The 25,037-nt window shown below is 49.3% G+C and overlaps 1 protein-coding gene and 1 non-coding gene across 2 annotated transcripts in view; one reads left to right on the top strand and one right to left on the bottom strand.

Moving 5' to 3' along the window:
• The window catches only part of DLD (dihydrolipoamide dehydrogenase), a 644,498-nt gene extending 631,485 nt beyond the window's left edge, over positions 1 to 13,013 (bottom strand). Inside the window, exon 1 of the mRNA XM_069629155.1 lies at positions 12,818 to 13,013. Coding sequence (XP_069485256.1) covers positions 12,818 to 12,856 — 39 coding nt within the window. The 5' untranslated portion in view covers positions 12,857 to 13,013. The remainder of the gene's footprint in view (positions 1 to 12,817) is intronic.
• A 722-nt stretch (positions 13,014 to 13,735) lies between these two features.
• TRNAV-AAC (transfer RNA valine (anticodon AAC)) lies at positions 13,736 to 13,808 on the top strand. The gene has a single exon. It is a non-coding gene; the product is annotated as a tRNA-Val (tRNA).
• The last annotated feature ends 11,229 nt before the right edge of the window (positions 13,809 to 25,037 follow it).

The following is a 25,037-nucleotide window of genomic DNA, read 5'->3' as shown; positions in this document are numbered from 1 at the left end:
AGAATGTCTAGTCTAGTGATTCAATTGTGGATACCGAGGATTAATTGTTCTTGTTACAAGATTTAGCTTAAAGAAAAACTAATTTCTGGTTGCAAATGTCTTGGTGAAATCAGAACTTCAGGTTTGATTGCTTTGTTCCTTTGCCTTGCAGTCGTGCTGCGTTTTTTACCCATTTGTGATTTTGTAGCAGTAGCGCTGCGTAATGTGGATTTACGATTTGGTGACATTTTGTAAATAGGTTTAAAACCAGAGCATGTTTCTTGACCTATTAACTGGACAGACCAAGCAGTTCAAAGCCACCCGGAGCCGCAGTCACTGCTTGTTAATCTGCATAGTCCACACCATTCAATCAGGGCTTCCCAGCTCAGTGTGCGAGTTTTGCTATGCTTTGTAGCTAATCAGACTTGTCAGGGCTGAAAAGATGATGATCATCCCAACAGCAAGCACAGGTTTGAATTAAAAACGTCCTGAAGGAGTTCTCATCGCAGCAAGTGTTGTTGCTTTATGTGAAAGTTGGGAGGGAGTGCTGTATGCGTCAGCTGGGAGGCAGTGCGGACAAGACTGTGTCAAAAAGTAGCTTACCCAAGTAGAAGCTGGAGATGTTTCAAACAGCTGAGCCACCGACAAGTCACGTCCACGGGGTTGGCTTCTCCGTCTTCCCACGGCAAACCACAGACAACCACACTCTTGGAATATGTACAAAATGCGTCAGACATTTTGGCGGGAGCAATCTCTCTGAGACCACTTATAGTAACCACCCGGAGCTGAGATGGACCTATGTGAACAATTATGTATTTACGCGACCGCTGGTCTTTTGACAGACTGTCTGGTGAAACTGACTACAACGATACTGAACTCGATGCCAAGTAATTTGAATGTGACCAAATCTGCTGGTGGAAATGCAAAGAGATGGTCTTGCAATTAAACAGTTTTACCTTTGGGGCCTACTTGTAATGTTTTTCATTGTGAGGACAAGTTAACATTTCAAATTGAAAGCTATTGGCAAGTGCAAATGTTGAGGTCTGGTTATGTGATGTTCTATTGTACTCAGTGTGTCAATCATAAAATTTTCTTAAACTAACTGTCCAGGACCTTCATACTCTTGAATGCACGATATTTGGTGGTGGTTAAATAATAACCGATGTAAACTCAAAACACTTTCCCTTGTTTGCACTACTATGGATGAGAATGGCACATTGCGGTTATTGTGCTCATGTTTTATGTGAGAAAAGCTCTTTCTTTAGCCTTTTCCTCCACTTTAGGGGTTCTGTGAGGCATGCCTTTGTAAGGAAAGACGATTTTGAAGGACAGGAGCTCAAAAAGTCATAAGGTATCAACCAGTGAACTAGTAGCTACCTTTGTGGAATGAGAGATTTGTGGCCAGCTGCATTATAACTTTCATATGAAATGAAAACTATGACTTTTGGTCCATTATAGATTACCTCCTCGAGCCACCAACTTGAAGCATTGCTTGCCTGTACTTCAACCAATTGAGTTGACCACACCACACCATTGGACTGCTTCGAGCCAACTCGACCTGCCACAACGCACCCAATCTACTGGGACCACAGATTAAGCTGCGGCACTGACTCAACCCAGTGAAATCGCCAAGAAGTCGATCTCGAACCTGTCGAGCCCCGAAGACAAGAGAAAGTTATTTGAAGATACCCTGTCCCCCTTAAAAGGACTAAGTGACTTAAGTCCCCCTCTTCTTTGCCTTTTAAAAGACATAGCCTTGAACATTGACATTTGCTGGCCGAATAATTTCCCTCAGCCCGTCTTCATTCAGAGTGCTCCTGTAATCATCAAAGTCGGTATTCCCTGAGTTTCCTATAAAGGGGTGAGTCTTTAATAAAACCTATCAATGCATACAACAAATTAAAATATTAAAGTTCCTATTAGTTCATTCTTTTATTTTCGTATCACTGTACACTGTTTGTGTTACAGCTGTGTCGGCTCACAACCCTCCTAAAGAATAGAACCTTCCCTCGGCCCTCGGCCCACGATACCAAGAGAGGTGGAGGAGGTATACTGTTTGGGCTCATACAGTTTCACCTTTAGAATTGGGATGACTGATTTCGTAGTAGTGTGGGGCTGAGCAGGCGGTTTAGTCACTACTACTGCAAAGCAGTAATCATTTCATCAAATAGGCATTCTCTCCTAGGTGATAGGACATTTGAAGAGGGAAGCTAACTACGAGGCTATGAGGAGTGCCCATTGGTGTCTTGACTGTTTGCATTCCTGCTTTCCCTCATACACTGCGCACATTAACGGAGCTACTCTCACGAGGTTAAGGCGATTGAACACTTCCTCCCAATAAATAGTAAAAGTATGAGAACTCTACATCTCGCCCACCAGCGAGATCCACAGTCCCAACTCATCCATGATCCTGAACTAGGGCAGATGAGTTCCCTTCGGGCTACATATACCTCAAGAACCCTCCATTCAAACCAGTGGTTGAAGTGGACGGGAGCAGTGCTCCACCACTTTTTTTTAAATTAAGTTTTACTGTTCCTATACTTTGATCTTTAAAAGAAACCATTCTGAAATGGTTTTGTGGTCAAATAAAAGTGTAGGAATCAGTTGGACTTGCACTTCAGTGCACTGCACTGACAGTGGAAGTGATGACGGGGGGACCTCAAGGAAGCACCCAGATAACATGGCCATGTCCTTCCTCCCCCAGTGATAGGGGGGGCGGGTGGGTGAAAGCCCGAGAAATCAGGCCACCAGCCTGCAAAAAGGAAGGGATGGGATGCCCATAAAAAAGGGCAGCAAGCCTGCAAAAGGAGAACAAAGGGTAAGGGCGGGGGAGCCACAGGAAGTGCAAGGAGGTATAAGGCACCACACCCGTCAAGCAGCACCATCTTTTGCTGCGACAGAGCCGAAGGAAAGGAGTCCCTGAACTGTTTGGTTACATTGCCTGAGGTATCCGGGAGGAAGTTCGGTAAACGGCCGGCGGTGACCTGAACTGAGAAGCCAGGAAGCAGGTTGCTGCAGCTACTTTGAACAGAGCAGTGCGTGTGCCGTTGCGGGGCTGCGACGACCATCGGAGAAGCTCAGCGAAGATAGTCGGGCAGTGCGTGTGCCAGAGAGGCCGCTGCCAGGAGGACTGTAGTCCCACAAACATTTGTTGGGTGGGGGAAGGCAGTTGCAAATCCAGCAGTGTGTGTGCTTGTGAGGCACTGCCAGGAGGAGCGCCGTCCCGCAAATACTTGTTGGATGAGTGAGGGGCAGGCGGGTGCGTATCGGGCAGTGCGTGTGCCGGAGAGGCCGCTGCCAGGAGGGATGCCAGCCCACGCCATAAGACTTACAACGAGGGCTGGGCTACAGAAGGTTGCAGCAGCACTGGAAGGTAGTGTGGTGGGGCCAAACGGAAGCTGCCATGAAGAGAAGAGAAGCAGGCAAAACAACAGAGGGAGAGAGATGCAGAGGCCTATTGTCACTCCGCCACCAAGGTGAAGCAGCAGTGGACCCGGCATGCATGTGGCCATTGCGGCGGCACCAGAGGGACCGGCATCCTTGGAGCAAGTGAAAGGTATGGTGATGCAGTGCTTGCAGGCATGGGGCAATGGGGTTAATGGGCAAATGTGTGGGAATGGGAATGCATTTAACCAAGTGGGAAGGAATGCGGAATCTGTTCATCAGCAGGGTAATGCTCAGAGTGGTTAACAATAGGTCTGATAGGGGATTGGGGGCTAGCATGCCGGGGCAAGTGGAAAGCAGGGCTAGGCTACTGCTGCAAGGGGAAGTTCCACAGCAACAACAGGTGATCACATTGTCGACCAACGGTCAAGGGCGAGGGGAGATGCCATTGAATTGTACCAGTTATGGGAGAGGGATGCCAGAGTTAGTACCACTGCTGGCTAAGGAGAACGCGTTAGTGTAGCATATCCCAGCGCTGATCGAAGAAAGGGTATGGCAAAAGGAGTTCATAGATATTTCACCTTGCTCAATCTAGAACAAAGAGGTCTCGACATGCGCCAAATTTCAGAAAAGGAAAGGGAGAAAAAAGAGAGAGAGGGTGAAAAAAAAGAGACCAGTCATAATTGGTTAGCTGGTTTCCGAATGCTGGCATCCATCATGGTAGAAAAACTTCGAGAGGATACAGGGGCTTTATGGGTCTATGAGCAATACATCCAAAATGCTTATTTTACTTATGGGGGTGGAGGGGGCCGCAATGTTAAAATATGACAGGGGTTTCCGTTTAAAAATGCAGATTTGGCCGGCAATGTCATGGGACGAGGTGGATGTTACTGGTTTTATTGAGAAGATGGTAGTATCCAAAGAAGTGGGGGACAGGGCGCGGGGTGAGAAGGCTTGCTATAGAAAGGAAAAATGTCATATGGGCTCAGGAAGAGGGAGTCGTTTCACGGGCGCACTTCCTGGAGTAATAGGTCCAGCTACCATCAGGGAGAGCAAGTTATAAGCTAGAAATTCGAGCATGGTTATTGTCCATTCTGAATAAAATGCTGCCGTTTTTAAACTCTTACCATAACAGTGCAGATGCTAAATTAATTTGGGAGGGATTTCAGGGTGGTGGGGGGTGTTTGTGATCCCCTAGTCTGGTCCTGTGGGCAACAGAAAGGCAGAGAACCTGAAATCCGCACTAAAACTTCCAGAAGTAGTGAAACCGAAGATCGCCAAAGAGTTCAGTTTAGGATGAGTAGCAGGCCCGTTCGCCACGCCCCCATTTGAGAACTTCAAGGCATTACCCCTGGGCTTGGTGCCCAAGAATGAGGAGGGGCAATTTCAGCTCATGCAACACCTATCATTCACAGAAGGAAAATCAGTGAATGATGCATCACAGAGGAAAGTTGTAGGGTGAACTACACCTCATTTGAGGACGCTGTGGAACTGGTGAAGCACATAGGGAAGGTCATTCATGGATAAGGCAGACATAGAATCCGCCTTCAGGCTCTTGCCAATTGACAAAGAAAGCTATAACTTGCTGGGCTTCAAGGTCGATAAGGAGTACTATTTTAATGGGCAGCTCAATTTCTTGTGCATACTTCAAGAAATCTAACATGTTTCTGGAATACGCACTGAAAGAGAAACAGGAAAGTGATGCCTTACTTAGATGACTTTCTGTTCATCAGTAGGAAAGGTACAGAGGAATGTGGTGCTTTAATGGGGCAGTTTCTGGGATCAACACAGGAGCTGGGGGTCCCTCTGGAGAAAGGGAAGACAGGGGGCCCCTCTCTCCCGGCTAACATTCTTAGGGCTTGAGATTGATTCTGAAGAGGGGATGACCAGGCTACCAAAAGACAAGGTGGAGAACCTAAAGAACACTATCAAGGGATTGAGGGGCAGGAACAAGGTGACATTGAGAGAGCTACAGTCTTAGCCGGGAAACTGAAATTCGCTGGTAGGGTTATTCCAGCGGGCAGGGTATTTGCCAGGAGTACTGAACTGAAGACAGTAAGGCTGCAAAATGCATCTCAACATGTTTGTCTGGACACAGAGGTAAAATAGGATATGTTCTTGGACAGATTTAATGGATACTTGTCTGGAGGGAACAGTGGGCAAGTAGCGACAGTATGAGAGACTATACAGAAGCATCAGGCTCACACGGGTTTGAGGCGGTCCTGGGTGAGGATTGGTTTGCACAGGCATGGCCAGCGCTATGGCATGAGGAGGGCGTGAGAGGAGACATCACACTGCTGTAGTTATTTCCCATCGTAGTGGCATTTTGGCTATGAGAGGCATCACTTGCCAACAAAAGGATGATTCTGTGGTCAGACAACCTGGCAGTAGTACAGATCATAAATCAAGGGCCATCTAGCAACTTGAGGGTGTTGCAGCTGCTCAGGGAGCTGGCAACAAGCATACTCACGGAAGTAAGAGCAAGACACATACTGGGTGTAAAGAACTTAACGGCTGACTCGCTCTCGTTTACAGTTCACAAGATTTTGGGAAGAAAGACCAGATGCTAACAAGAGGATGACACCATTCAAGAGCCAGTGGTGGGGCATGATTGGGAAAATTTGAGCACACTGATCAGTAAGACTTGGCGCCAGGCACAGGGAGGCGATAGAATGCGTGTTGGGTGAGATTCAAGGAAGATTTTCTGTCAGAGCACCAGGGAGGATCTTCAGTGCGCGCCTTCATCGGGTGCGGTTGGCAAACTCAGAAAAACAGATCCTGGGTAGCTTCCCATCTGGCAGCAATAGCTCAACAGTACGCAGAAGCTGGGAGGAAACAGACGTTAAGTGATGAGATCCACAGGAGCAAGCGCCCCATGAGATGACCTACATGCAAAATAAGAAAGTACTTTGAAAGGTCATTGATACCCTCGAAATATAGAACGCACAATTTGCACCTAGACAGGGATGCCATCAGACAAAACACCAGACAAATCACAGTAACCGGAATCACAGAGATATCACACAAGCCCCGGGAATGGACGCAATGAAGAAATGTTCCATTTCTGTGGAAGAGATCCGTACCAGTTAAAGAAATTAACAGACAGCCACAACCAGAACTGTTCTTTTTAAACTAAGTGCTCACATAGGGCACTAAAATAGGTCCTGAAGAAAGCGGCAAACGAGTTACCCCGCTGAAACCGGTCGACACAACCCACCAGACTCACCATAATTCAATAGTGTTCTGGGTGATAGGACAGAGAATAATTGTTTTAAATCAATAGATTGGAAATACTTCTATGAGACGGTGGTCATACCACCTTTTTATGATAAGACACATGAAGGGTCAGCAACACCATTAAAAGAATTGTTGACTGACCTCAGTGTGCATTTTTAGCATAAGAAAGTAGTGAGTCAGGATAGGGAGAGCGTTCTATGCCCTCTTTTTCCCTTCCCTTCCCAAATAGAGGCAACACACCAGCGCCTAACTAGGGACACTACACTCCAAGGGACAGTGAGCTTTTTTCTGGATAGGGAAGCTTTTTTCTGGATAGGGACATTTAGGTATTTACAGGGACAAAAGCGCAAGGTTTAATTTTATAAAAAAGTGACATAATTGGTTCTGCTCAGGATGTGATAAAACATACAGGGAAGGAGTCAGAATCCGAATACCTGCATGACTTCAAGTGTATTGATAGCAATAGCTCAACACCACAAGTTGGCAGGGAAGCCAGACCCCACTAAGGAGCACTATGTCATGATGGCGAGGAAGGACTGGGCTAAACGCACAGAGAAGAAAGAGGATCCCAGGAGCCCCATAGACATGTTGAAACGCCACAGCTTGATAGGAATCCTGCCAAAGACATGCAGGGAGGACTTCAAGGTTGCCATGTTCAGGGCGACATTCTCCTTGGCGTTCTTTGGGGCTTTCAGGGTCAGTGAGCTGGTTCCAGACAACCAGGAAGGCGGGGTAAAGGTTTATTGAGGTTGGAAGACGTCATGGTAGCAAAGCAGTGGGCACATGTACATCTGAGAAGGTCTAAAAAAGATCAGAAAAGGAAGGGGTGAATAATTACCCTCTACTGCATTAAGGGGAGCCCATGCTGTCTCCTAATAGGTCAAGCTACAAACCTGAACATAAGACCCTGGCAGGAGCGGGTACAACCCTCTTTTTGTACATGGACGGGGCTGCACTGAGCAGATACTAGTTCAAAAGCATAATGGGTATGGCATTAAGAGGCATAGGAGCATTGGAAGGGTTTTTGGAACCCACTCGTTCAGAATTGGGGCAGCCCTCTCAGCAGCAGGGCTGGGCACGATGCCAGAAGCATGCAAGGAGATAGGGGGGTTGAAGTCTAACTGTTTTAGAAACTATATAAGACTAGGCAAAACGTGATGTTAACTCAGTCCTGTTCCCCATCTCTCCTCAAAAAAACAACAGCCAAAAGGAGGAAAAGGTCAGTTTGGGTGGTGGGTCACTCCTTCGTGATAAGGAGTGAAGGCTAAATGGACCCCAGAAAGGGAGCGGATGACAGCAAGAGAATTTAAGATCTGGTGGCATGGGGTTCTGGGAACGAAATTGGGCCAGCTGGAAGGACATGTGCAAAAGCTTCTAAGACAACACCCCAGACCCGACGTGCTAATGATCCATCTGAGAGGAAACAACCTCACAAACTGGGGCAGAGGGGTGCTTATTAGAGAAATGATGGACACCCATCAGAAATTGGCCACCAAGTTAGGGGAGACGGAAATCAGAGATCGTAACAAGGCAAGCATGGAGAGGAGCGGGTGTCATTCAGCAGTGGAAAAATCAAGAAGGAAGTTGAACACGGCAATGGCCAGGTTCTGCAAAGGCAGAGGCTTCACTCAGGTCAGGCACGGCCTGATCAACCTAAAGTCACCAGAGAATTACGAGGAGGATGGGGTGCATCCGTCAATGGCTGGCCTGGAGTTGTTTTTTCTGGAATCTGTTCACAAAGCTGCTGGAGCAATGAGGTCTGGGCTGAGGGGAGCCACGGATGGGCGTGGACCCATCAATGGCGTGGCAGTGTGTTGGCAACCAGTGGCACTGTAGGAACTACAAATGAGCTTGGGAAAGCAGGAGGCGTTTTCGCTTCTCTTGCGATCAGCGCTCCTCCGAGGTCTAGCGGCTAGGGCGCTGGAGGTATCTAAGAGGGCTCAGCTTCCCCGGCAAGAACGGCACTCCTCCAGCCCAGGATCACCTGCAAGTGCAGGTGGAGCGCAGACAATGACGGTTGGGGGAGCTTTGGCCTAGAGTGGACTCGGTTGAAAAATGGGGGAAGCAAAGCAGAGATGAGGCAGTCGGCTGGTCACTGCACGTGGAGAACAATTTCACAAAGAGTGTTTTACTGTGATGATAAACATGTAGTGATTAGTGATTTGTGTGATAATAAACCTGCAGACTTTTATGGCAACAAAGAAACAATTGTCTCCATCTGCGAAAGTAAAGGTATCAGATGGAAAAAAGTATGTTGGTATATTCTGTGTAGATGTGCCCAGGTTATTCCCTTTAACAGCAGGCGCATTTGTTTGGGGTTTGTTTTGTGGGTGGGAGGCTGGCCAACAGGGAACTTAGTTCCACTACTTTTCATACACTTTGACCACTTATTCAAACCCATAAAATCAAATATGCCTGCACACAGAGCACGGGTGCTTCTGATCTGCATGCATCATTACAACAGCAGAACAAAAGCGAGGCTCAGTATTTTAAACGGGCAGGTACTTGCCGGTCCATATTACCTGCACTTCTTTTTTTTTTGACAGACTTAGTACCGGCCAGGGGCGCTGAGTACGCAGGTGCTCCGGGGCCCGGGCACCTGCCGGCAGAATAAAGTCAGAGCTCAGCCCCCCCCCCTCCCACCAGGGCCGGAGAGAAGAGACACAGTATGGATGGCCCTTTGTTCCATCCATACTGCGACTCTCTCTGGCGGCCCGGGTGAAAGCCGATAAAAAACGATGTTTAAAAATTGAGGGACGGATGCAAAGCAAGAGGCTCTTGTTTTGCATCTGTCCCTCAATTGCTAAAAATCGTTTTGGTTTGGGTATACTTCTACATCTGTGCACCCGGGTGCACGGATGTAGAGGTACACCCAACCCAAAACGATTTTTAGAAATGTAGGCACAGATGCAAAGAAAGTCTGTTCCTCAATTTCTAAAAATCGTTTTGGGTTGGGTGTATTTGTACATCTGTGCAGCCCTCTTGCATTGCATCTGCGGAGGGAGGTGGCAGGGAGAGGGCAAATGAGACTGTTTGCATGTCTCTGAGTGTGTACGTGGTGAGGGTGAATGCTATGCTATGGGCGGGGAACGGAGGCGCTGAAGGAGGTAACTCCCCTGAATTCTAAGGAAAGTAACAACGTGGGAGAGGGTGGGAGTGTGGGATCACCTTCTAAGGCGGGGGTTTAGTGGGGTGGGGGGCAGTAGAATGTGATAATTCGGCCTCACACAAATCGGCCGAAATAAATCAGTCTTTTTTGTATTTGTTCTTCAAAATGCAGAATTATCACATAGGGTTCTATGCCATACTGTTGACCTTGTTCAGTGTAATAGCATTCAATGGGACGGTACTTGCAGGGCCTAATGGTGCAGAGCTAATGGGCTTCTATATTTTTAAAGAGACAGTAACAGCACTTCTCAGCGGGGCTGTGTAATCTATTTTCTACTAGAGCTGCCATATTTAAAATGGGGCAATGCTGGCACTCCTTAGTTAGCTCGCTAAACAGGGCTTCTATAATTGTAATACTATGCTTTTGTTGAGGCAATGCTAGTTCATCTTAGTGGGGCTGCTATACTTTTTGATGAGGCAATGCTAGTTCATCCTAGTGGGGCTGCTATACTTTTGATGAGGCAATGCTAGTTCATCTTAGTGGGGCTGCTATACTTTTTGATGAGGCAATGCTAGTTCATCCTAGTGGGGCTGCTATACTTTTGATGAGGCAATGCTAGTTCATCTTAGTGGGGCTGCTATACTTTTGATGAGGCAATGCTAGTTCATTTTAGTGGGGCTGCTATACTTTTGATGGCACAACATTAGCACTTTTCAGCTGAGCTGCTACACTCTTATTGACAAGGCCCCAGCACTTCTCACGAGATTTATTCATTTTTATTGGTTATTTATAATGCGCGTAATAATACCCAGAGGTTTCTAAGCACGGACCGAGGGATCAAACCTATTTTGTGCGGACCGAGGGATCAAACCTGTGTTGCTCCATGTCGTCTTGCTTCCAAGGCGAGCACGTTGTCCCTGAGCTATCCTCCCGAGACTCTGAAGATCTGAAGTACATTTAATGACACAGAACCAGAACTATTGAGCAAGTCTGACATCATCATCATAACTCAATACTGTTGTGGTTATACAAGAGCTAAATATATTTAAAGGGATATGATAGGTTATTTATAACGCGCTTAATACCCAGAGGTTTCTAAGCGCGTGTGTTGCTCCATGTCGTCTTGCTTCCAAGGCGAGCACGTTGCCGCTGAGCTATCCTCCCGGGATGGAATTACTCAGCATGTAGCAGCACTATTCAATAACCCAAAGTGCTTAAGCATAGTTAATGTGAAAATACTACACTTCTCACCGTTGGCACAGTACTGCCACTTCTCACAGAGGCTTCTACACCTTTTATGGGGCAGCATTGATCCAGACTACTGGACAGCTTCACTTGTAATGGCAATTCTCAATAGGACTGCTATACTTCAATAGGAAATGACCAACACTACCCCGCAGGGAATTGCATACTCTTGATGCCAACGAAGCAGCACTTCCACCCACCACAGTTGCTTTATTTTTAAATGGCACAGTGCGTGTACTTTCTCAGTCACTCTGCTTTACATTTAAACAGACAGAATTGTCATTTCTCAGCAGGACTAACACTATACCATTGTGTTATATACCATTGTGTTCTGTATGTTGAGTGCTTCTTCACCACCAATGTGGGTCCATGGCACTTTCCCAGTGTCTAAATAGTAATCTGGCTACATTCAATTGGCAACAGGCATGTCCCGAGCGGCCTGCTGTACATAAACTGCCACTCAGAATATTGGAAGCCGTGATGGGGCAGGGGATAGAAGGCTCGAGCCTGTAGGATAGCAGAATCAGCAGAGTTTTAAAGCCTGCTCACTCATTCTGGAGTGAGGGGCCATGGGGCAAACTGAGCCTGATCCCACATACAGGGTTTTTTTACCCCTTTATCTCTCCTGAATGAAAGAATGAGCTCTCTCAGACACAAGTTATCACCCCTGCACACACAATTAATGAATATGGTATGGATCTATAGATCGAGGAAACTGGAATGAGAATTCAGAGTGTTTTAACAGAAATATAATTGTCTTCCCAGATGGGAGACTGATAGGGTCACTGAGATTACCAAGAGTGAAACTGTACATTCAGTTGTGAGATTACCAGCAACGGGTATACTATGCTCCAAGGAGTGAGGTACCCACTCAATATATCACACTGTTTAAAGGCGCGAGACCCATCCTGAATGCTTGCCCAAAGAGCCTTGGCCAGAATTTCACACTGAAGTAGTGTGTTCCGGGTCTGCAGCCCACACACACGCATGGGATTCCCATGCACCCACTTGCGAGATTTGCACCAAATTAGTGAGATAGTGCTTCAAGGTAGGAGGCACACGCACAGTCTTTGCTCTGAGGTTTGACACACTCACATGATGGGATGGCATTTCGTGCTCCCATCCTAGTTGTGTTGCTCTGCCTTTTGAGGGCTACTACAACTAGGATGATTATAGAGGGGTGGAGTAGGGGTAGTGTTGGCCTACTGGAAGGCTTAAACCTCCTTCTTGCTTGACTTTAGTATATGCAGTACATACTAGCCAATGTTTCCACTGTTCTGCACCCCCCACCATCTCCCCTCAATCCCCCCTCGCACCAAGTTGGGCACTACGTGCAAATGCGGTCATATAACTGCTGGTGATGCCAGTTCCTGTATTTGGGCACCCCCGGGAAATTCATAAATCGGCTCCCCTGGTACCGGCACTTCTCAGCAGGAAGCCAATGCAGTAAGCCGGTACTCAGGGATAGTGAGTACCTGCACTTCTGGTCCCATTTCAAGCACGTGAGAGCCCTCATTAAAACACTAAACGGTTGACACTTGACACCTACGTGTGGATGTCAACAGGTGGAAACATTCTCTAATTGACTTCGGGATCGTTGCTGACCCCTGTGCTGACTTTAAAGGGCGAATCGCTCCCTTAATGTGACAGAAAGAAAGCCCGTTCTGCACATAAGCTTGGCGGGGCTGCTTGAGGCAAATGGCATTTGGAACCCTACCTGCATTTGACCCTCCCACATAGATGTCAATTCCAAGGGCCCACAGTAGAAGTTACGTACGTTTGCAGTACCTGCAGCTGTCACTGCCCCGTTCCCACCAACCCGCGCAAACCAAGAACCCATTCCTACAGCCGTCTCACACTTACCGGACTTATGGCACCATACACGCGGCTCCAGCACTGCATCTTGATTACGAACACTTTCACCTCCTGTCCGAACAGAGCCACAACCAGCACCGCCAAGGACTACCAGCGCTGCGCATGCACGCCTTGGCATGATGGGAAATGAAGTCTTACACCACGGTGTCCCAGGATAACGAGCCGTTGGTTGCACATACTCCCCAGACAGGGGAGTGAGATGGATAGACCTGGGCGATCGATGGAAGTCGCCTTGTAAGAGCCCGCGCTGAGCTTGCTAGCACTACAATTTAGACCGATATGGTCATAAATAACATTGTTGTTAAGTGTTTGGTGCAACATGTACCATAAAATATATTAGTGCATTGACGAATTATAATAAATAGTTTTCAATGCATGATTTTGGGTGGTGGTAATAGAAATATTTACTACAGAATAACCGCTTAAATGAATTTTCATAAAGAATGTGCAATTCCATCCACCTATCCAGTTCCTCTCTGAATTATTTGCAATTGACGTTCTAAAATGGCCGCCACCGACTCGGAGTCTTTCCTTCTTGCGTTGGTGCTCATTATCCCACTCCAAATATCCACCCACCAGAAACACTCTACTCTCGGCAAATATATGGTGCAATGGCTAGAACAGTGAACACCCGGAGCTAAACGTTTCCCTGGTTTACATCCCTATTGTCCATGTGCGGCCCAGCTAAACTTAGATGACATATATTTAAAGAAGCTAATACTTTCAACAGCTGGCTGGCAGATATTTCTTCGAGATCTCTAGAGAATACAGCAATTAAGGTAATTATCAGAGCCGCCCATTTGGAAATACAGGTACTGTTTCATACATGACACTCTCATCGGAGCATATAGGGATATTGAGAATGTCCTATATGAATACATGTCTGTGAACGACCAGTGCATGACAGTTTCCGTAGTGTAGTGGTTATCACGTTCGCCTAACACGCGAAAGGTCCCCGGTTCGAGACCGGGCGGAAACATCTTTTCTATTTTGAGTTAATTTATTTCTGGCTTTATTCAGAACCATTCATTGTTTACAAACGTATATAAAAAATTGCACACTTTTGTAAGTTATTTTAAATAAATTGTGTATTGGTTCATCACATTAACTTTTCACAATGTCTAAAAAGAAGCAATATATTAAAATACTCATGAATTAACACCAAGGAATCAAACATTGCCATGTCCATGTTCATTATGTTCAGCCTCGTAATGTGGAAGGTGGGGTTAAGGTGGAGGCGGGATGGAAGAGAAGGATGGTGTGATGTCCACGTGACAGGGGTCCATACTTGCCAACATTCTGTGACCAAAAAGATGTAGGATTTTTGAAGTTTCAAAAATTAATAATTCCCATAACAATGACATCACGAGAAAATACATAGCATACATTGTTGGCACCATTGAAATATTCTAAAATACACAACCCATCAAACAGCACAATATGGAAAGATGTTCACATGTTAAAAATGTATAATTCTGAATGGTATTTTAACACCAAATACAATTACCTAACTTCACAGAAGGTAATTACACAGAGCTGGTGGGCAACATTTGCCACTGCTCTGTAGCAGCAGCCCAGGCAGTACATATTTAATGCAAGTTGAACACTGAATGACATGGTGACTGATACCCCCCTTAGTCTGATAGGCAGATGTTGTGTGAAGGTGTTACACTCTGCCACTTGCCTTCGCTGGTGGTTCATCTAAGGGTTGTCCCGGCCAGAGTGCAGGACAGTCACATAGCTGTCAGGTCAGTGGATTGGTCAGAGCCCAATCAAAGTGATCACCTACCAGTCCACAGTACAGACAGACTAATTAATGTATTGCATGCTTTGTCCTGGAGCTTGCCTTATAGTCACATCAATTACTTGCCACTATAAAAAGCAGTAGGATCTGTCACTGAAATCTGTAGGCGGTAGGACTGCTTAAAAAGCAGTAGCCTACTGCCTAAATCTGTAGGGTTGGCAAGTATGGGGGTCACATGGGCAAGGAAATAAAGGTGCGGGAAAGCCTGCGAAGGGTAGTTCCTGCTCTGGCCACAGAGCACAGGTGTCCTGTGTCTCATTGCACGTCCAGCCTGTGCTGCACTCCGGAGCCCCGGAGGCCTGGTCCCTCAGCCTGGGGTCAGGCATCATACTGGCGACGAGGTGGAGGCCAACTACCACCCGACCCAACAACAGCGAGTCACGCCCGACTTACCCCGCTCCCCAGGCACACTAGGGCCCGCAGACCCATGTCGCGCCCTTCCCCCACAGAGGCCTGGGCAGTGGCCACACGACTGCCTGCCCTGACACGCAGCCGTCAAAGGAGAGAGCAGCCTCCCACCGCATCCACACCCCAGGCACCCCCCGTGCCTGTTGATCACTATCGCGCCTTCACTGCCGGGTGCCTAGGCGCGAGAGAAAAAAAAAATTCTATTGTGACCACAGAGGAAAGAAGACGAGAAATAAGTGCGCCAATGCCCGCGCGTGCAACAAGAAAAAAAAAGTGAACCTTAACGGCACTTCCACAACATAATTCTGGTGCCATCCCCAAGACCACAAGCCCAACACAAGCCCCGGCAACCACAGGGAACACACGTGGGTCCCGCCAGCAGCGCCATACACATGGGGTGAAACCCCAGAGAACCGCAGGCGCAGGAGGGAACAACCTGGACCACGTGCACATCCAGTGGCCCTCAAACACGGCACAGTGCCCAGCAAGCACGTGGAGAACACGTTAGCCCTGTCAGCAGCACCACACATACAGGGGTGAACCCAGAAGGCCCAGGTGCAGGAAAACGACCAGACACAGGGATCAATCCACAGGGGAAGTCAAAAGAACCACAGAGGGCACTCTAAAGCCAGGAACACACTGGGGAAGTCCCACAACAGGCAGACAATGCACAAGTGGAAGCACGCGCCCCAGCCAGCCCCTACACCAGGGGCAATCATACGACAAGCACAGCTAGGGACACCAGCACATGGCTGGATACCACGCAAGGGACATTCATGCAGCCCTTTGGGCCCACACAGGACTCTGCTGGGAGCTCTGGATCCAGCAGTTTGAGTTGTGCATCCTGACACTCGACATCACCAGCGAGGAGAAGAAAAGAGCCTTCCTCATGCTCCACTTGGGCACAGTGGCCCTTCGATTGTTCAATACACTCCCAAACTAGGGACAGTGGATGACTACGAGACAGCAAAGGACGTCCTGACTAAAAAGTTCAAGCCCAAAGTCAGCTCCGACTTTGAAAGATTTAAAATGAGCCAGGCCAGACCGTGCCCGCAAAAGAATATCGACGACTTCCACAGCCGATTGCGGGAGATGGCCCTCGGATGTGCCTTCCCGGACGAAGAGTTTTTGGTGCGCAACAGGTAATTCATGGGCTATACTCACACAAGCTCCGGCGGTCCATCCTATCAGAGACAGATCTACCACTGCACACCATCTTATCCATGTGGCAGCTGCGTGAAAGAATCAACGTTCACACATCGGAGATGGAGCAAATAATCAGCTGACTGCCGCTGGACACCGAAATGCCACACAACAGCATCTCCACGGTCAACGCCCTGCGGCAGCACAGACCCCAAAAAGGGCAGCCAGCCACCAGGCAGAAAAACTGCACGTGGTATGGAGTTCAGCAACACAGAGGCGAATCATGCCCGGCATACGGTACCACGTGCCTCAAATGCAGGAAGGTGAGCCATTATGCAGCGGTGTGTCGGAGCTCCCGTAAGCCCAGAGAGAACTCGGCCTGGAGATACACCCCAGGCGGGGGTAAAGACACAAGGTGCCGCAACACACAACCAGACCACCCGAGACAGCACAACTGGTGGCAGAAGAGACAGCCTGGCAAAGCACGTGAAAGCAGGAAAGGACGGGGCCGAGCAATAGACGGTGAAGACACTACGACAGCAGTGATGACAGACAGTCAAGCAGAGAGCAGTCCCTGGCCTACGCAAACAGACACAGAAACCCATGGCGGGAAAAGGTACACATTATATCGCCAGTCAAGCCCAGGCACGGCAGGCAAACCGACGAAAACAAATCACGCTGCTGCACCGTAAAAGTAGACGATATCCCTGTCACCATGATGATCGACACAGGGGCAACAGTAAACGTCATGCCGACCACCAGGTTTGACAAACTTGACCCCAAACACCGGTTGCAGCAAGAATCCATACTGCTATAGGCCTACGGCTGCAAAAAGCCCCTCCTGGTATTGCGATACTTCAAAACTATCATCACACATCATGGCATGAGCTGCAAGACTCGGATCCACCTCGTAGATGCTGGGATTGAAACCCTACTCAGCTGCCCGATGGCAGACTGACTAGAGCTGATCCAGTTCAACTTCGCCATCCAGTCCAAGGACATTGACCACCTGCTAACAAAGCACAAAAAACTATTCAAGGGCATCGGATGCCTCAAAGGAAGGTCAGTGAAACTCCACATTGACCCCACAATAGAACCACAAGCAGTACGACGCCGGAGGGTCCAGTTCCATATGAGAGCAGCGGTAGAAGCAGAACTAAACAAGCTGGAAGACCTCTGGATCATTGAGAAGACCACTGGCTCCACACTCTGGGTCTCGCCAATGGTAGTCACAGCAAAGCCAAAACAACCGCAAGCACTGCGCATATGCATCGACATGCACTTCCCAAACGTGGCAATCGGAAGGGAAAGGCACATAACGCCCGCGATAGACGAGCTGATCGTGGTCCTGACCGGCGCCACAGTCTTTAGCAAGCTGGATCTACAATCAGGCTACCATCAAATCTGCCTATCAAAAGAGTCACGCTACATCACAAGGTTCTCATCGCACCTCGGGCTGAGAAGGTACCGCCGTCTCAACTTCGGCATATCATCAGCGGCCGAAGTCTTTCAGCACGAGATACGCAAAATCCTTCAAGACCTCCCAGGTGTAACGAACGTCAGCAACGACATCTTAGTGTATAGAAAGACTGAGCAAGAGCACAATATCAGGCTGGCAGCAACCCTGCAATGTTTGGAAGACTCAGGTTTAATGCTACATAAGGAAAAGTGCAAGTACGGGAAGTCCACCCTGAGCTTCTTCGGCTACATCTTCAATGAAAAAAGGGTGTGTCTGCCGACCCAGGAAAAGTTGAGTTCATCAAGAATGCACACGCCCCAACCACAGCAACAGAAGTACAGAGCTTCGTAGGGATGGCAACATACTGTGTGTGATGTATCCCTGATTTAGCAACCATCGCCACCCCCCTACGGGAACTCACGAAAACAAAAACACCCTGGGAGTGGGGAGAAACACAAGAAAGTGTCTTTCGAAAAATCAAGGACACCCTCTCCAGTGACGCCACCATGGCATTCTTCGATACCTCACGCACAACAGAACTGCAAGTTGATGCCAGCCGGTGGGACTGGGAGCAGTGCTCAACGAGACCGGCAAAGATGGCACCATCATCCCCATCGCATTCGCCAGCAGAGTACTCACACAGAGTGAGCGGAACTATGCCCATATCGAAAAAGAGGCACTGGCCACCATATGGGGATGCAAACACTTCCACTTCTACATCCTGGGACACCCAGTGAAGGTTCTGACAGACCACAAGCCATTGGTCCCCATCTTCAAAGTTTCAGCGCCACATCCCCCAGCCAGGATCGAACGCTGGATGCTCCAGTTGCAACAATTCGATCTTGAGGTACAATACCGGGCGGTGGCTGACAATCCTGCAGACGTTCTGTCACGGCACCCCTGACCGGCCAGCGCCACGGAACGTGAAACGCCAAAGGAGACAGAGGAGCACGTGTGCCAGGTCATTGCCTGCACCAAGCCTAAAGCCATGAAAATCGACAAAATCGACAAAGAAACGGACAGAGACCCCTGCTTACAGCTCACCAAGAAGGCGATCTTGATTGATTGATATTTTATTTCTATCGCGCTCGTACACAAGTGTTTCAGAGTGCGACAAGGCAAGGGAGGGGAACAGGGGAGAACAAAACAGCGATCTTACTAGGCCCAGTGACATTGAGAACGCGCAAGTGCATGGGAGAGGGGGGAGGGGAAAAGTGCATGGAAGGGGGGAGAGGTGGAAAGTGCGAAGCAGAGGAGAAACAGATGAATAACAATAAATAAATAATAAAGGCAACAAACAGTGGTAATGCAGCCAGCAATTTTCAAGTGCTAGGTTTAAGGCAGCAGACAGGGTAGGTCTGATAAGTGCAGGAAGAAAAAGGGGGGGCTGTATGGGTACAGATACAGACCCCAGTGCAAGGGGTGGCCCAGAGGCGGTGCGGGAGGGTGGCAGGATGAGCAGGTACCTGGGCCCAAAGGACAGAGGGTAGCCAGGTGCACGGTGCCAAGAGAGAACAGATCAGCAGGGGAGAGGGGGAGCGAAGGCAGAAGAAAAGAGGAAGGTCTTGAGGTGCTTCCGGAACTGGAGATGGTTCTCCTCAAGTTTTAGAGTGGCAGGGAGGCTGTTCCAGAGGGAGGCCCCAGCCGAAGACAGAGATCTACCCCCAGCTTGTTTCTTAGAAAAACGACTGACCCTGAGGGAGTTGGAGGTAGAGGAGCGAAGAGCTCGAGAGGGGAGATATTTGCAGAGGGATAGCTGAAGGTATTTTGGACCCAGGCCCCAGAAAGCCTTTTGGACAATGCAGAGGGTTTTGAATTTAATGCTTGCATCCACTGGGAGCCAGTGGAGAGATTTCAGAGCTGGAGAGATACGATCCCAGGGCTTGAGGCCAAGGACAAGTCTCGCAGTCCTGTTCTGGATTAGTTGCAGAGGGCAGAGAGTAGAGGCAGGTAGATTTAGAAAGATGCTGTTACAATAGTCCAAGCTAGAGAGAACCAGAGCTTGGGATAACATGAGCTTCTGGGGGAAGGAGAGAAAAGGCAGAGTACCTCTGAGGAGGTGCAGTCGGAAATCTGAATTTTTAGAGACCTCAGAGATGTGGGCGGAGAAGGAAAGGGTGGAGTCAGAGATCATCCCGAGGTTCTTAGACTCGCAGGTGGGGGTAGGAGGAGGGCCAAGGGAGGCCGGCCAGAGAGTGAGGGGAAAGGATGGTGAAGGTGTGCCGATGAGGAGGATCTCCGCCTTGCTGGCATTCAGCTAAAGATCATTGGCGGCACACCAATCTTGAATGGCAGTTAGGCAATCAGAGATGAGAGAGGGAGAGGAGGTGGCAGAGGGCAGCCTGAAAATGAGTTGAGTGTCGTCAGCGTAGCACTGGAAATTTGAGCAGAAAATGGCAATGCAGTGGGCGAGAGTTGCCAGATATTGGTTGAAAAGCCAGGGTGAGAGGTTAGACCCCTGGGGAACTCCACAGGTAGAGAGGAAGATAGATGAAAGGAAGGACCCAAGTTGGACCTGGGAGGGTCGATTTGAGAGGAAAGAGGTCAGCCAGGCCACAGACTGATCAGTGATACCCAGGTTTTCACAGAGACGGTTGAGCAGGATGGTATGGTTGACCGTGTCGAAGGCAGAAAAGAGATCGAGGAGGATGAGGACAGAGGGAATGTTAGAGTCAAGGTTGGAGAGCAGATCTTCACAGATGTTCAGGAGAGCTTTTTCCGTGCTTCTGGCAGCTCTGAAGCCAGGCTGGTGGTCATGGAGACAGCCAACAGAATTGGAATGAAGGTTAAGCTGAGAGATGGCTGGTCCTCTTTTGCAATGGCGCAGACGGGCTAAAAAACGGTGGTGTGGAAGGTTGCCCAGAGCAATGCCAGTGGTTCAGATTCATTCAAAACCTTCCACCCATCACTTTTGTGCTTACTGTTTGTCTCACTATGTGAGAGAGGGTATGCCCAGACGTGGGTCCCTTGCTCGCTGCGCCATAGGGAACCAAGCTGCACCTCACTGAGGAGGCCCAACAAGGCCGAAACATGTCTGGGGTTGCTTGTGTTTCCGTGCAGAGGGGACCTGGCCTAGCAGTTCGGGCTGGGCTGCTACCATTGGTGGCAGTACCTGACTGATTTGCATATGGCTGGTCCTCTTTTGCAGTGGCGCAGACGGGCTAAAAAACGGTGGTGTGGAAGGTTGCCCAGAGCAATGCCAGTGGTTCAGATTAATTCAAAACCTTCCACCCATCACATTTGTGCTTACTAAGCTGAGAGATGGCCAACTTTTTCAGGAGTTTGCCAAGAAAGGGAGTAATGGAAATTGGGCGATAGTTAGCTGGACAAGAAGGATCAGCTGTGGGTTTCTTGAGAAGAGGATGCACAAAGGGGTGCTTCAGAGGGGAGAGGAAGGATCCAGAGGCAAAGGAGTGGTTGCAAAAATCAGCAAGGGCTGGAGCGAGGGTGTCAATGTGGTACTTGATGGTTTTAGAGGAACAGGGATGAACCTGTTTTGAAGAGGCTTTCATAGATCGGACTTGTCTAGCAACCTCGTCAGGGGTGAAAAGAGGAAAGGACGAGAAGGATGGTGGGAGGGTAGCTAAAGGAGGGTCAGCAAGCACAGATGGAGAGGGAAGAGGATGTCCTGGGTTTTTTAAATGAAGTGAGAGGCAAGGGCATTGCAAAGAGCTTGAGAGGCAACAGAGGGGTAGAGACTGCAGCAGGGTTGGCCACCTCCTTGCAGATTTTAAAGAGTTCAGCCGAGTTGTTAGATGCCGCAGAGACACGAGCTTGAATGTGGACTCTCTTCTTGGTGAGGACAGAGAGTCGGTATTACCTTTGTAACAGGCGACAGGCCAGTTTGTCAGGAGAGTGGAAGACTTTCCTCACAGCAGTCTCCCACAAAATGCCACAAGCGCAAGAAATGCTCCAAGCACTGTTTGGAATATGTCACAAACTCTCAGCGTCACTTGAGGGCCTCATCCGCAAAGGCCATCGCATAGTACTGCCTGCCGCCCTTCAAGAGAGAGCACTCAAACTGGCACACGAGGGCCACCAAGGGATTGTCAAAACACAGACATTCCTGAAATCCTGCGTATGGATGCCACAAATCCAGCGCAAGATGATGGCACTCGTAGAATCATGCACCGCATGCTTAGCAACACGCCGACCAGGACACCCTGAGCCCATGGAATGCCCCCCAAGGAGCGAACGCTGCTGGGAAGCCATAAACATTGACTTCTGCACCATTGCAAACAAAGCATACCTCCTCTCGGCCATCGACGAGTACACCTGGTATCCTGAAGTGGAGCAAGTCAACTCGACAGACCCAACGTCCGTGACCACTGCGCTAGAACCTTTTTTTCCCAGTGCACATATCCCCTCTTCCATAAAAAGTGGCAATGGCCCACCCCTCACGAGCAAAGACTTCCGATGGTTTTTGGACGGCCTAGTGATACGGCACCACCACATTACCCCATACTGGCCACAAGCCAACGAGGATGCTGAACGGTTTGTGGCCTCCATAAACAAATCCATGAGAATTGCAAAAGACAAAGGATGACCATGGCTACCCGAACTCTACAGATTCCTCCGGACATACAGGTTAACACCCCACTCAGCAACTCAAGTCAGCCCAGGAGCCCTAATGTTCGGTGTGCCAATTCAGTCTGGCCTGCCTCTACACCACTCATGGAGACCCCCTCCAGTGGACCTAGAACTGATAGAACACAGATGACAAGAGCATAACCCCAGAGAGAAAAGAGCTAGAAATGCACGGCCAAACAACCTGCAAGTAGGGGACACAGCACTCGTGAGGAACAGAGAGCAGAAAGGGAAAATTACGCTCCCCTGCGAATCGCTCCCCTGGACCATCACTCACAGAGAACATGGCCTAGCAACCGCCACCCGAGGGCGGGAAACTGTGACATGCAACATGTGACATTCCAACGGACCCCTCTGGCCCTATGAGAGGATTCCTGAGAAAACCAAAGCCCAGCGGACACTGGGCCCGCAGGTGAGGAGAGCACAGCACCGGAAAAAATATGGGGGGAAGAACAAACCAATGGAGAGGGACAAGGACCCGCCCAGAACACACACCCGCACCTAGAGCGAGGGGAACGATATTGGCCCTGGAAGCAGCTATTGGCATCCACTTGCCTCTGTACGTCTTGAACGGCATCTACAACCGCGTAGAAAGTTGAGCGCCCAAGAAGGGTGGCAGAGAAGCAGCATAGAAAGAACACCAGAAGAGAGAGAGCGAGAGAAGCAACCACTGTTTATTTGTTTGTTTGTTCTGTTTATCCAAAGTTGAAAAGTGATGTGATGTCCATGTGACAGAGGTCACGTGGGCAAGGAAATAAAGGTGCGGGGAAAGCCTGCGAAGGGCAGTTCCCACTCTGTCCCCAGAGCACAGATATCCCGTGTCTCATTGCACATCCAGCCCATGCTGCGCTCCGGAGCCGCGGAGGCCTGTTCCCTCAGCCTGAGGTCAGGCATCACAGATGGGACGGGGAATGTTGGCTGAAGGAGTTGGGAGGGAGATAATAAAGATATCCAGTTTTACAGGTGTCGGTTGCTCTCCGGCACCCCGTGAGCGCCTTCCCACACACAGACTCTCACAGCACACATGCGTATGGTTCGGGCTTCCCGGTCGCTTTGCGGCGGCCGTGAACGCTCCCTTTATTTATACTGCACGTGGCAGAGTGCGCATCACTCCATCGCGTGCGTACGCCCTTAAAGGGGCAAGCACCATACTCCTCCTTTTTCATAACACAAAACCAGCAAAGAGGTAAAGTACACACAAGGTATAACAGCACACAAAATAAACGACCCCTTTAATCACAGCCACCCCTAACCACATGAGTCACTTGCCAGTCCATGGGCTGGTCCCGCCAGTTCAGGGGTCCAAAACATAGTCACTCAGGTGGGCAGCCTTCCCCCTGCCAACCCTTTGGGGATACCTCCAGCCCGCCTCCCAGATCGGGCCCTCCTCACCTGTGTTCCCCCGACCTGGGTAAATCGGCGAGTGGGCAAGGCCACCTCCCTCGTCCGGTACATTGTTGAAGTCCCTTCTATGCAACACTGCCGGCTTGGCTTCTCCAACTTTCTTAAAAAAGTTGGCATTGCGGGTGACAGAGGCATTCCCTTCGGAAGCAGTCACCATAGACCCCTGCACCGCCACCACATCCATCGGACTAGGTTCATAGGTCAGCAACTTCTTACCTTCAGGGTGCTGGTTCTTCACCAGTACCTCACCCCCCCCCACCCCCCGGGGCCAGCTGCTGGGGCCGGAGTCCTCTCCTGATTGTTTTCTTGCTCAATCCTGAGGCTCCTCTCTTGTTCCACCTGCGCATTGTCGATGACAGCCAGCTCTCTCTCTCCCCTCTCCGGGATAAGGCCCCTGGGACACCGCCTGAACAGGGCTTCAGCCGGGGCCACTCCGGTAGATGCATACAGGGTGGCCCGGTATTCCCTTAGGAATTGGTATAACGCTCTCTGCAAACCATGTCCTTGGCCATGAGCAATGTGTAAGACCTTGTTCAGCGTTCTCATAAAGTGCTCAGCCTCTCCATTCGCTCAAGGCCAAAGAGGAGTGATCTTTCGGTGGTGGATCCCATACTCCTCCATAAGCTGGGCGAAGCTTTTCCCCTGGAACGGTGGCCCATTGCCCGAACACAATGTCTGAAGCAGGCCGTGGGTCACAAAAATCTTCTCCTTTGCCACGGCCACCTTGTCGGATGACACAGACTCGATGAAATCCACCTTCGGAAACCTGGACCACTCGTCCACGACCACCAAGAAGTGTGTGTCCCTGCCTGTGGACCCGAAGATGGCGTGGACGATCTCCCAGGGTTTGGACCCTCTTGGCATGACCTCGATCACAGACTCCCTCTGCACGGTGACGCCGCCTGGCACCATACACAGGCCGCCACAAACTCCTCGACCTGCCTCTCAAGGTCCGGATACCACACCTTCTGTCGCAGGCAAACATTGGTCTTGGCAGCCCCCTGGTGCCCCTGGTGTGCCAGCTCAATAACCTGGCTGACTTTTATTTATTTATTTTATTTATTTGGATTTATAAAGCGCCCAGCGGCCCGGAGGCATCATGGCGCTCTTACAGAAGGTTCACTTAGCAGGTTTTAGGGCAAAACATTAGAAAGCAATAGTACAAAAAACAGAGAACACAGAAGTAATGAACATTGTTAAAGGTTACAGAGGAACAAAGTTTGAGACAATATGTTCGGCGTTCTAGTTGAAAAGTTCAGTCTTTAGCATTTTTCTGAACACTGTGAGAGATTCTACGTTTCATAAGCTGCACGGTGTGACGTCCCAGTTTATGGTAGCGCGCATGCGCGGGCCTCGTTGTGGACCCGCGCATGCGCAGTAGGATTAAACTGAGTCCGTGCGGC

Source organism: Ambystoma mexicanum, chromosome 12, assembly GCF_040938575.1.
Source record: "Ambystoma mexicanum isolate Mex_15411 chromosome 12, UKY_AmexF1_1, whole genome shotgun sequence".
Taxonomy (NCBI): Eukaryota; Metazoa; Chordata; class Amphibia; order Caudata; family Ambystomatidae; genus Ambystoma; species Ambystoma mexicanum.
The sequence above is the reverse complement of the archived record's forward strand: the minus strand, read 5'-3'. Positions and strand labels throughout refer to the sequence as shown.